The sequence below is a fragment of the Terrapene carolina genome, unplaced genomic scaffold (assembly GCF_002925995.2).
Source record: "Terrapene carolina triunguis isolate 2854851 unplaced genomic scaffold, T_m_triunguis-2.0 Scaffold192, whole genome shotgun sequence".
NCBI classification, from domain to species: Eukaryota; Metazoa; Chordata; order Testudines; family Emydidae; genus Terrapene; species Terrapene triunguis.
In genome coordinates this window covers 12,323,391-12,336,231 of record NW_020664543.1, presented here as the reverse complement: position 1 = coordinate 12,336,231, position 12,841 = coordinate 12,323,391, and the positions used below count along the sequence as shown (strand labels likewise).

Genomic DNA, 12,841 nt, shown 5'->3' with positions numbered 1-12,841 from the left:
GGGAGGGAGTTTGGGGGTGCAGCGCTTACCTGGAGCTCCAAGGCGGGGCGGGGGGCCTCCACGTATTTCTGCCCCCAGGCATCACACCCGCAGCATCCCATTACCCTCAGAGACGCTGAGGGCGGGGACAGTGTGCAGAGGCACCGCTGGAGCGAGCAAGCAGACGCTGCTCAGCTCCACTGCGCTGCCGGGGCCCCTGAGGGGGGAGTGCCTGGGGGTGGCAGGTTGGGGCAAGGGAGAGATCCGGCGCCAAAACTGCTGGAGCCCCGTGGGCTGGGAGTTTGAGACCCCTGGTTTATACTGTCTATCCAGTCTGTAAATACTGGAATTGCAGGCCTTAAAATTTGTTACCTATTTAGAAAAGAAAAAGATCTCTGAAATAGCAGGAGACAGATCTTGCATTCCCACCCCATGTTGGAAGTGCAGCCCAAATCCCCATTCACTGAGCACACAAAGTTCCTTTAAAATACAAGACTCACTCAAAATCACATGCAATAACTGACGCATTGAGGAGTTTATATAACCGGAGGACGACAGTTCAGCCTTTCCGGTAATGTAGTTATCACCGACAATGTACTGAATCCATAAGATGCAAAACAAACCTGAAAACCAATAGCTCACCTTTAGGCTGGTGTGGGAGCGTGGCTGGCTTAGCTCATGGAATTTCCAGTGCTCTGACCCAGGTGTTTCCCCTCCTTCTCTTTGAGTCTCAGGTGTAAGCAGTGCATCTCCTGGAGGTAATGGGAAGATGCCCAGTGATATAGGACGCTCTTTTCTGTTTGAAAAAACAGAACAAAACCAAATTTCATGAGCTTCAATTTCACACACTCACTGCCTATGCTATACCTGCTTCTGAATATGGCAAGGAAACAGAATTTAGATTCAATCATGCATACTGTATTTCCCATTATACACACATGCAAGTATACACAGTTTGCATTATTTTATTTAGTAATTCCTCAGATTCTGCTTATGTATTCCAAAAGTTTCAGTACTTTAGACTGATTTAACAGATTCCAGTTTTGAACTTTGTGCAGCATTTATGCTGGACATCCCATAGTCATTCCAGGTGGAGAAGACTAAAAATTTCAATATGAAATAATTGTTGGACCATGAACATCAGAATCAGTGTTTTAAAAGCAAGTCTAATTTTTTTCTTTAATTCAGATGAAGCACTAGCAATCCAATTGCATTCAGAAGCTACGTTTGAAAATGCATTTCTCATTTGCTCAACTGTTGTACAGCACCACAACTTCTGTAATGATCAACTACTAAATCCAGACAAATCTTTTCAACTTTCCCATCCACTTCAAGCAAAAACTCCTTACCTTGAAGTTTAACTCATATCTACTCTTAAAAGCATTTCACATTTACAAGTACAGTTTGTACATCTAAAAAGCACAGTTTGTACTCCGCTTAGTTGTATGTTTGGGTGTGAACAGAAAGACCCATTATTAGAACTGGGGGCTCTGAAAATTAGGAGACTATTTTTGGAATGGACTAAAATTAAGCTTACAGCTTAGTTTGTAGGAGAGAAACGATACAAAACCACTTTCCCAGTTAAACATTCAGATCTTATGGTGATATCACTGAAGAGTTTTCAATCTTGGTGTGCTTAGATAATTACACTTCCCAAATTAACAAATATGAGATGCAGGAAGCCTAAATTGAGATATGAATTTAGATAGCCTTTTTAATACATAGAGATGTCAGCAGTTACAGAATTGGCTTTTTTTTAATCATCAACAGTACCAATATTACATAGGGCATTGAGAAAGCTGGTAGCAGAGAGGTCTGTCAGGGGCGCGGGAGCAAGTTCATGGAAGGTTTTAATCCTCATATTACCATAGTTGGCTATATTATATTCAGATGTTAAACTAGATAAAACAATCAAAAGTAACCTAAAATACACCAGAAAGCACACAGAATTCCACAGACTGGCATGAAGTGGGTCCTATCTCTCCCAAGATCTTTGGGCTATTTGGATAATGGTCCCTTGAAGTATTTTGAAGTGTTGGCACCTGTGTATGGGAACACAGCACCAAAAACTAAAATATTACTTTACAGCAGAGAAGCCGAGCGGAAGCCAAAAGATTTCATCCTCCTCTTCATGGAGAGGACAATTTGGGAGACCCCAAAGACTCATCTTGAAGAGCCTTCCCAAAAATCCCAGGACTGATACTGTGTCCAGTGGTGTGATCACAATGAATAAAGCCAGATTATATCTGGGGAGAAACAAAAATGTTTAGAAAGTCATCTGCAGAATGATGTGGCCAGCTCTGTAAAAGAATGTCAGTGTCTGACACTTAACTGAAGAAAGTTAAGATGAAGCAAAACGTTTGCTTGGTCAAAACAGCACGATCCAAAAAAATATGTGCAGTTAAGCACCACTGCCAAAAGTAAAGCCGTTGTTAAAGTTAGAGATAAGTTTACCAAAGGTAAGAGGTAGAGACAGTACACAATGACCGCAGAAAATTGAGCTTTGCAATACAAAGCAGGTAAAAGTATAGTCCATAAACTAGTGGGCACCTCTCAATGAGAAAACCAAGGTAACTGTTTTCACAGTGATTATGGAGACTCAAGTCTATAGTATTGACATGTAAAATGGTCAGGGCCCTATCTACATTAGCCAGGACAACTTCATAGTCTGCTAGCAAGACCTGTGTTGAAACACTAAATGTAGCCAAGGGAAGGTCCATGCTCCTATGCAAAGGGGGCGAAAAAAACTTAAGTAAAGATAGTCAAGAAGTACTTGTACTTGGGGCCCAAGAAGCAACAGGTCCTTTTGAGAACATTCACTATGTCTGGATAATAATTTTCTCGAGAGATTAAAAACTTTTAGGAAGTTAAGGAAAATGCCTGAACAAGCACCTTGTGAGTACCAATATAGGAAAGATCATGACGTACAAGATAACATCTGTATGACTAAATATGCTGTAAAAAAAAAAATCAATACCAAAGATTCTGCACTAGGAAACTAGTACACACAGGAGATCTCTGGGTAGGCTCTTAACCAATACAGAAAGACAGCTGGACATTCAATCAGCATTAATACAGTTAAGCACAGATAATGTGAAGCAAATGAAAAAAGCAAAAGCAATCAAGGCCACATAGATAAAAAGTATTGAAATGGTCAGGTTATGCTGGAACAGTAACAACTTTGAAGAAAAAACCTTACTAAATAGTTGCAGAACTAAACAGAAGTTTTTCTACAACAGCAGGAGTCCTTGGAATCTATACAAGTACTTCCTTTGTTTAGCATTCCCACATTTCTAATACATGGGGGGTGGGGGGTAGATACACACTTAGTTTTCATTTCAAGTATTGATATTCTGGGGGAAAAATCAAGTGCCAAAAATCAAGTTGGACCCCTTTCAGTTTAAAAGACGGCTCACATTAAAGCATGCTCTGAGAGGCCCTTAACTTTGGAAACCACCTTCTGAACCAATGGTCCAAAGAAGCCCAGATCTGTTTATCTTCAGGGTATGCTGCAAAACCTTCTACACAGGCTTTTAAGGAGCGGAGTTTAATGGGGGAGAGGATTATGGACTAAGAAGGGAGATGGGGAATCCTCAAAGAAAAATTCTTTCAGTTGGGCTCACTTTGTTTGGGGGAGGGGGGGAAATTAGCTGGATTGTCATTTTTAAAGTTATAGTCACCTATAGTAAATAGATAGATGTCGTATATGTACGATATCAAAATCAAAATCCATACAAGGGAGAGGTCATTAAATTGTAAGGGGGTCTGTCTTCCCTTCTGGCAAGCAAGATCTTCTCCCACTAAAAATAGGGTATAAATTTGTTTGTTGGTGGGATGGGGAAGAGTCCCCCTTTCAGTTTCCAAGAAATATCTGGAAAAATGCCATTTTGCTGAATTAAAGTCAGACAGTATAATTTACTTCCTAAACAAATAATAAAAGTATTTATTTAGTCTTTATTTCTTTTAACAGTGGCTTACTGAAATATTATAGCTTTACTAAGTATTTTTGCAGCCACTCTACATTATATCTTTGATTACATAAATATTCAAGTTAATATATTATATATTCAAGACCATAATGTTTTAACAATTTTCTACAATTTTTTTCTTCACACTAGCTAAGAAAATCAACAGCACAGCTTTTAAAAAGACTGGCTTATTTACATACTAAAATAGTTCTAAAAGTTAACCAAAAGGCTCTACTAAAAAGACAGCACAATTTCTGAGAAAGATTTGAAATATAAATATTAACTTGAAAAGTGATGACATGCTACTAAAAGATAATTTCTTTATCTAGCTGATAGCATTAGTGTAAAGTGTTAGAGTTCAGACTTTTTAAACCTAAAAAAGTAAAATATTTTGCTTTACTTTTAAAGTATAAGGCCTTAGTAATTGATTATTCTATAGTAATATATTACCCTATTTGTCACAAAAGAGAAATAAAAAAATAAAAAAGCCCACTGAAGGCTAGAGACCAAACCCAGGCCATGTGCTACATTTATTCTTTTAAAATAATCTTCCATTAGAACTAATTTTCTGACAATCACATTTTTAACAAGTATACAAATTTATTTAAGCAAGAGTGACAAATAGTGATTAAAGAATGCCAAGTTTACAAGTTTGAACGATCACATTTTAAAATGTGGCCCATTGTATTTCATTTAAAACTAGCACTAAAATGTGTCAAAATGATTTTTTTCTCTCTTTTTTGTACTAATGCAGATCGGCTACTACTCTAGGCAACCAGGACAAACAGCACGTAACTCAAGGGAGGAAAGAGTTGGTTGATTGCCATACAAGTAGAGAGATAAAGAGGAGAGAGGATAACATTTGACTGAACAATAGTGAATAGGCTCTTACAGCTCTAATACCCAAATAATGCAAGATTTTTCTTTCAAAGTATTTTAAATGATCAAGCAGTATTTTTTTAAAATAAGTGTAATGTAAAAAAATACTGAAATAATTATATATTTGAACAGGAGCACCCATTACCATATGCTGTATATAAACTGGGTAAATGAAAGGCCTAAGCCATCGCAAATTTAGGACTATATAATATTCGCTAAATGCCTTACAACATGAGTGTAAGCTCTGTCTACAATGTTTAACAAAGCACCTCTATTCTGCTGGCAAGTTTGTGTCAAAGAGATTGATTTAACAGCTTTCTAAAGGAAAAACGCACTGACTGACCTTGTAATTACTTAAAAAAACCACCAATGCAAATTTCCTTTAACAATTTAAAAAACAGTGCCTTGCCTTAGTCTATGAATACTAAATATACAGGACTTCAAACCAGCACTTGATATCCCGTTGCCTCTTTTTTAGATCGAAAGATGAGCAAGAATGAGGAAGATAAAGAAAACAATAAGCAGGGGTTCAGTAGGTCAGAGTACCTGAGTATCCTTGGTAGATTCTGCGTCAGAGCTGGCACACCAGTAGAAATAGAAAAGTGCACAAGCAGCAAAACAGAAAGAGATACCAAGATAGCTGAATTAATGACCACCGCCCCGCCAACGAAGCCAAACACAAATAGCAGCATGCATCCAGGACTCATGGCGCTGCGCTGGCATGGTGAAACGCCGGAACCAAGGCTACACAGACGACGAGGGTGTATCTTTGTAGTGAAAGTCTGTCATTCAGCTGCTGCCACAAAAACAATGCCATCAGCAGCAGATTTCCACTCTCTCCTGCAGCAGCTCCAAACCAATGACATCACTTCTCTCCTCCCCCACCTCCATAAACCATAGAGCTGCTGCTCTTAGCATCTATGCAGCAACCCAGAGAGACAGCCAGCTTATTACCTATTCTCTCCCCCTTCCAGAGTTCATTGGCAGAAAGCTTTGAGATCTGCATAATATATTCACATAAAGCTCTCAGCACAAGCAGACATTTAGACATGTTCCTTTGTAAACCTGTGTATAAAGCAGCAGCAGCAACGCAATATTCTTTAAGTATTTTTAGACTCTGGTATTTCTGCTGTCTACTGTTATTTTGAAATTATCCATATCCTAAAAGAAAACCTGTCTAAATTTATAAAAATGTATGCCAAAATTATTGCCCAAGACCAATGTACAGAGTATATATATCAACATTTAGTGTTACAAAAGCAAGTGTTCCCCCCACCCCACTGATTTCTATACTATTCTCCTACTGCATTCCAATCAACTGACAAATCTTTCTGATTCAGCCAAACTGTTGTTGTAGGATTAAAGAACAGACAGTCTTGCAAACATACATGAATGGATTTTTCTTTCATTTCAGAGTCAGAGGATAATAATGCTTACCTAATTCTACCGTGTGTGGTGGATTCTAGCAGATCACCCCCCATTAGTTGATGAAGTTTGGTTCTTTCCAAGTGTTCCATATAATTGTGAATCATCTGTTTAAAACAAAATAGAGATACCGTAAGAAATATTAAGTATCATTTAAATGTATTGCAGTAGTGTATTTTACAGCCAATATTGTGCACCACTTTGCAATCCTCCTCTGCAGGTCGGAAAAAAGATACCAGGAGTCCACTCCATTTTACAGTTCAGAGTTAATTTCTTTCAAGGAAGTAAACGAAATGTTAGCAAAATATTTGACTTTTATGGCAACAAGTCTGAACTGAGACCCTTTCCTTAAAATTTGAGCGTTAGAGAAAGAACCTTAAGTTATTTTTCAAAAATAAAAATTCTGTTTCACTTTAACCCCCTTAAACATATTCCTATATTCATGCACAGGAAATATTTGAATAGCAACACAAGTGTACATGGCATTTCAGACAGAGTTCTGCAACTAAGTGCCCATAAATGGAAATAATGAAACCCCAATGACTGTAACCTGCTGAAGTTTAAACACATCCAGGGCTTGTGATATTTCTTTGAATGAATGGCAACTAAATCTTCTATATTCAGAGATATTAAGTATTTATAAAAACACACAGAAACTAGTATTATATGTTGAAACATTTTATTGCATTAAGTGTTAATACAGTATATAGCAAAAACCAGCATCTATCTAGAATAGTCACCAAAATAAAAATGAAAATATTTTAAAAACTATATTATGTTTCAGTTTTGAGCAGTTAGTTCCTTTATCAAAATGTGGCCTAATCTACTAGTTAATACATTAAGGAAGAACATTGTAAGTGTTTGGAAAACTGAAGTGAGATTTGAGGTGTGTCTCAGGCTTTCCTTTGCCTTCATGTAGTCTGGTCAGATAATTCTTTGTAAAGTACTAGTTAAAATTCCCCATCTACACCAAACTGCTACATAATGAAGATAAATATCAGACACCAGAAGACTGAAAACAGACACTGAAAAAAGTCACTGTGTAAAAGCAGAACTTCCTTTGACTCCACTGAATAAATTAGAAAAAAGCAATACCCCAAAATCACAGATAGATACAACAATTGCTCATTGTCTTGTTTTTTTTACCACCACATGTATGGTCTTTCAAATTTATATAGCTTTCTGAAAATAAAATCAGTGTTGAATTTTATGTTCTTTAAATGTGTATTTGTGGTAGAACATACAACAGCAATAGGTATATACTCTGCACATGGTACAGATATATATTTCATGTTTTTATTCAGTGAGGGTTTATAAAATTGCAAACATGGTGATTTCTTACTAAACCAAGTATTTGTAAACAAAACGGTTAAAGAAACAGCCAAGCTATTTGAGCTATGAATGTACTATTAACCCATTTTATTTGTTTTTAAGTAGCCTTCTGTAAAAAGACAGAGTTGCATTATTTGTAACAATTATTTCACACCTTGGATAAATATAGCCAATAACCAGAACCCTTACTAGTTCATTAAAATCTGATCATATCTAGGATATGCTGTGTCTAGATTTTGACCTAAAATAAAAAAAATAAAGGAACATTGGCTGGTTGGTATCTTAGGTAGTACCCACCATAAACTGATGGGCGCATTATCAATACCTAATTTGGCTAAAATTTGATCAACCCCTTCCTTCTGTTACCATTTCCTCATAATTTTGCATACATACTTTCCCTTCCCTCCTCCACTCCACAGGAACAAGTTTTGTACCTGCAAAATGAGGAAGAAATAAGACATCACAAAAGGCAGTACATTTCAGTTTTAAGCTTGTGAGTACAGTAGTTAGAAATTTTTTTTCTGATCCTTTTAAGATTTATTTTATTTTATCCTTAAGGTTTTCATTATTACGTCATGCTGTTCTAGCTAGCATTTCACAGTCATTTAGAACAATGCTTAATCTTCAATAGCATGTGTGCTGTTACACTGGAGCACAATAGGGTTTTATAAATCTATCAAGCCAATCAGGAGCATGAGGCATAAGGCTGAGTGAGATTAGAGTGGTAATGATAGAGCAGTCAATTTTATGAAATTTGTTTAAATGATAATGGTCATAATTGAAAACAGGCATTAAAACTACAATAATATGTAATAGCAGATTTTATAACGTTAATGCTTCATCATAACCATCATTGTGCAAAGCACCACAGAGTCACATCAAAACGAATAGTAAATACATCACACGAGTCATTGACCAGCAATCTTCCTCCACATTTTTCATGCACACCTGAGAAGTGTACCATACTACATCCTGTCCAGCCAGTCAGCCACATCATCGAACCACACTTGTTGCAGGCGCACCCTGCTCCTGGTCCTTGCAAAACTTGCTTTGGCTATCTTCCTCCACTTATAATCCTTGACTATTTTAAAATACCAAGAGACCATAAACATTCAAGCCTTCTGTACAATATGGTTCTGATCACATTTATAATATAGCCTTAGTAAATTTACCAGGTCAGGCCCAAGACCATGGGATGTTGTTCAGAAAAGAACATCTGCTGGGAAGACAAGGAGTGCACTTCACCAAGAAGAGGAAGAGCATCTTCACGCACCAACTTGGCAACCCAGTGAGGAGGGCTTTAAACTAAGTTCAAAGGGAGCAGATGACAAGAGCTCGCAGGTAAGCATAAAAATATGACCTTAACAAAAAGCTAGATGGAGGTGTGTGTGTGTGTGGGGGGGGTCACATGGAAAATTACTTTAGGGTCATTAGAGCAACAAGAGGGAAATCAGTGGGGGAAATCTGATCCACATCTTGGATGTCTATACAAATATGTAAGGAGTATGGGGAACAAACAGGAAGAACTGGAACTATTAGTACATTAGCTAAATTTTGAGTTCATTGGTGCTAGAAACTTGGTTGGATATTCCAGACTCATGACTGGAATATTGGTATAGAGGGGTATAACTTGTTCAGGAAAGACAGGCAGCCTAAAAATGGAGGTGGTGCTGCATTATACATCAAGAATGTGCATACTCGTTCTGAGGTGCAAAAGGAGGTCAGAAGCAGACCAGTTAAGAGTCTCTGTGTAAAGATAAAAGGTGTAAAAAACAGGGGTGATATATTGGTATGGCTACTGTAGTCCACCAAATCAAGGATAGGAAGTGGGTGAGACATTTCTAGAACAAACAACAGAAGTATACAAAACACCTGGGAGTAATGGAGGACTTTAGCTACCCAGACTTCTGTTGGAAAAGCAATACAGCAAAACACGTTTCCAACATGTTCTTGGAATGTACTGGGGACAACTTTTCCCCCAAGGAAGTGGAGGAAATAAGGGGGAAGAGTCATTTTAGACTTGATTCTGACCTACAGGGAGGAATTAGTAGTGAATCATCCCCACCCCCTCCGGCGCTCACTCTCCGTCACTCGCTCTCCCCGACCCTCGCTCACTTTCACCGGGCTGGGGCAGGAGGTTGGGGTTCGGGGGGGGGTGCAGGCTCTGGGCTGTGGCCAAGGGGTTTGGAGTGTGGGAAGAAGCTCTGGGCAGAGCCTGGGGCAGGGGGTTGGGGTGCGGGAGGGCATATGGGATGCTGGCTCTGGGAGGGGGCTCCCACCAAGCAGCACTTACCTTGGGCGGCTCCCGGTCAGGGGTGCAGTGGGGCTAAGGCAGGCTCCCTTCCTGCCCCGGCCCTACGCCGCTCCTGGAAGTGGCCAACGCACCCCTGCAGGAGGAAGGGGGGCACGTGGCTCCATGTGCTGCTCCTGCCTGCAAGCATGTCCCTGCAGCTCCCATTGGCTGCAGTTCCCCATTTTCAGCCAATGGGAGCTGTGGGGGTGGAGCTTGAAGGCAGGAGCAGCACACGGAGACCCCGCTCCCTCAAGGGCTGTGGGGGCGTGCTGGCTGCTTCCGGGAGCAGAGTGGGGCCAGGGCAGGCAGGGAGCCTGTCTTAGCTCTGCTGCGCTTCCTGACTTTTAGCGGCCAGAGATTGTGATTGACTGGCAGAGGCTCCAGGATCAACCAGCCGATCACGATATATGGGTTGGTGACCACTGATCTACATATATAGGCTAGGAGGAAGGTTATATTTACAGGGCTAAATGGTTCAATATATCCTGTCACACTGACATTATGATCCTTTATTCACCATTACCATTTTTTAATCAAATATTTGTAAGTTATTTGTTAGCATCTCATTAGGAAATTACATTACAGAAATGCTCCTATGCTGCACAAGTTTGAATAAGAATCCTTCAAAGTCACTGGAATAATCCAAGATTAGTCATCCTGACCAAAGGTTGCCTATCTCCTTGTCACTAATAGGTTTGTTTCCTCATAGTTTCTTTGTATGCTGGAGACTAGCAGGAAAGTCATTCACTTAAAAAAACAAAAAACCAACAAGCACCCTACAAGTTTATTGAAAAATAAGCAAGCCAACATACACTATCAAGATAGATGTACAGATTAAGCCATTAAATAAACTATTCTTGCACGTCAGAGAACCCTTCCTGTGTTTCTCCAGGAAATCCTGCATTAACCCAGCCCACTGCTATCAACCTCTTAGTGTTTTCTCCAGGAGTTTTGATATTCTTCTGAGATTACTCCTCCCCCCTCCATCTTAAAAAAAAAATTCTAACTCCAAGTTTTCTACACTTCCTGTGTTTATTTGAAGAGTGGATCTGACTCGAGGCAACAACTCCCTTCTCAGCATTATGTTTGAGATGTAACAGATTACTCTAAGTGTTACAGAAGTCTTGCATTAGACATTTGATCTTTAAAACATCAGTAGAAACTTTTGCCTTCCTTCTCCTCTCGTCACCCCTTCTTTTTGTAAGAGTTGCACTCCAGATTCTATTCAATTCCTCATGACTTCCTAGTATTGTTAGCTCAGCATCCTGTCTCCAGATCCCATGAACATTTTTGACCAGGTCCAGTTGTCCAAATGAAGCCAGCCATACTGTTTTAATAGATAACAGGCTGCTCATTCTGGTCATGATTTTGTGGTCAGGTGCACCATTTGAGCAGATCTTCAAGATGGGGTTAAGTCTTCTTCAAGTTTTCCAATAGCAGCACTGACCAGAATCATCCCAATGATAATCCAGGCAGGTCTAATTTCTTCAGAATTCCCCAGCAGATGTGTGTGTCAGTCAGCTCCCTGTCCTAACAGTTACCCAACAGATGCCTCTCCTCTCTTGATAGAGTCCCTCTTAACAGAGGGAAGTCTCTTTATGCTTGCCAGTTCCCAGGCTTTGGCCCTTCTGGACAAAGCCAGTCCTGCAGGCTCAGCAAAAGGTTGAGCCAGACTCCTCAGAGTCAGTGACTGTCACTGTCCCATCATACAACCATGAAGTGTTTGCTAAGGTGTTTTATCTTGAGCTAACTCTTCTCTGCCTGCTTGTTTTCCTTAAAATCCCTAACCAACACAGTCCTACAATAAACATCCCAGTAAGCTGGTTAACATATAGTATACAGTATTCATATATTACAAAGCAGCTCCATTTCCTACATATACTGCATGTACTCCTTCCAGTCTGCAACATTCCTGTGTCCCAGATAATCCACTTTAATCTGGCATTTCTATTTTAGCAGAAATTTAAGAGATTTCTGCATCCTGTCACAAGGATGTTCTTCTAAGCATAGTTTGCACTCTAATGCTAAAAGTTATGCACCCATTGGGCAGAAATTATCTTATCTGAATTTAAATTAAAAGCATTCTTCCCATTAACAATGATTTCTGCACAGATGTATACCAATTAAATAAGATGATGCAGATCGCGGCTATGGTAACATTCCGAGGCACTAAGCCCATTATTTATACATTACATTAAAATTAATATTCAGAAATATTATATAACAGGGTCATTTAAATCTTATTTGGAACACTTTTGGGGAAATAAGTATAGCATTTTACCTCAATTAGATACATATGATTGGTATAACTCTGCTTTGCCAAATTTGTAACTAAAAAGTTCTCTGCATTTCTTCTATGCTAGCCATCCTCCTGGCACTAGGACTGCTCAGGATATTTGTTTATCTGAATGAGCTTGACAAAGTATATTCCAAATGCTAAAGAAATGCTCACTGTTCGGTCACATTTTATCAGACAAACAGTGACAAATTTACACGGCCCAATTATGCTTCATTAAACTAAGCCAATCCTCACTGTCAGGGGAAATCACACACACACACACACACACACCTCCTGTACAGTACCTCTATGTTTTCTAAAGAAATGTTTCCTTATAAACAGGGAAGGTATTTGGGAATTGCTATCAAACCATTTTAACTATACATCATTTATAGCGCGCCACTTTTGTCCAAGCTAATTACAAATTTTGAGACGTTTCTTCAGCTGTTTGTTCACACAAGTTCTTCCTTCCCAGCTTCCCACACAAGAGGTAAGGAGAAAGCAGTCTTTGTGGCTTGGTTTTTCAGTACAGGAATATCCTTACTTCGGTACAGGAATATCCTTTTCTTTGTTGATTACAGCTATTTGTGTTATCAGACCTTACTTACAAATGCTATTGCAAGCCTGAAAGGTTAGATTTCCTATTTACATATAAATGCAGGTGAATGAAGTAGTACAGCAGTTCTC

At 39.1% G+C, this 12,841-nt stretch overlaps 1 protein-coding gene across 5 annotated transcripts in view; it reads right to left on the bottom strand.

Moving 5' to 3' along the window:
- The window catches only part of SPAG9 (sperm associated antigen 9), a 106,584-nt gene that overhangs the window by 55,911 nt on the left and 37,832 nt on the right, over nucleotides 1-12,841 (bottom strand). For 3 of the 5 annotated variants that reach the window (XM_026654380.1, XM_026654384.1, XM_026654381.1), the window contains exons 4-5: nucleotides 6,264-6,358; nucleotides 622-775 (exon numbers count right to left, since the gene is read on the bottom strand). In XM_026654380.1, coding sequence (XP_026510165.1) covers nucleotides 622-775; nucleotides 6,264-6,358 — 249 coding nt within the window. Of the gene's footprint in view, nucleotides 1-621; nucleotides 776-5,372; nucleotides 5,534-6,263; nucleotides 6,359-12,841 lie in introns of those variants that run through there. The other 2 variants (XM_026654385.2, XM_026654386.2) reach the window with 1 other exon arrangement.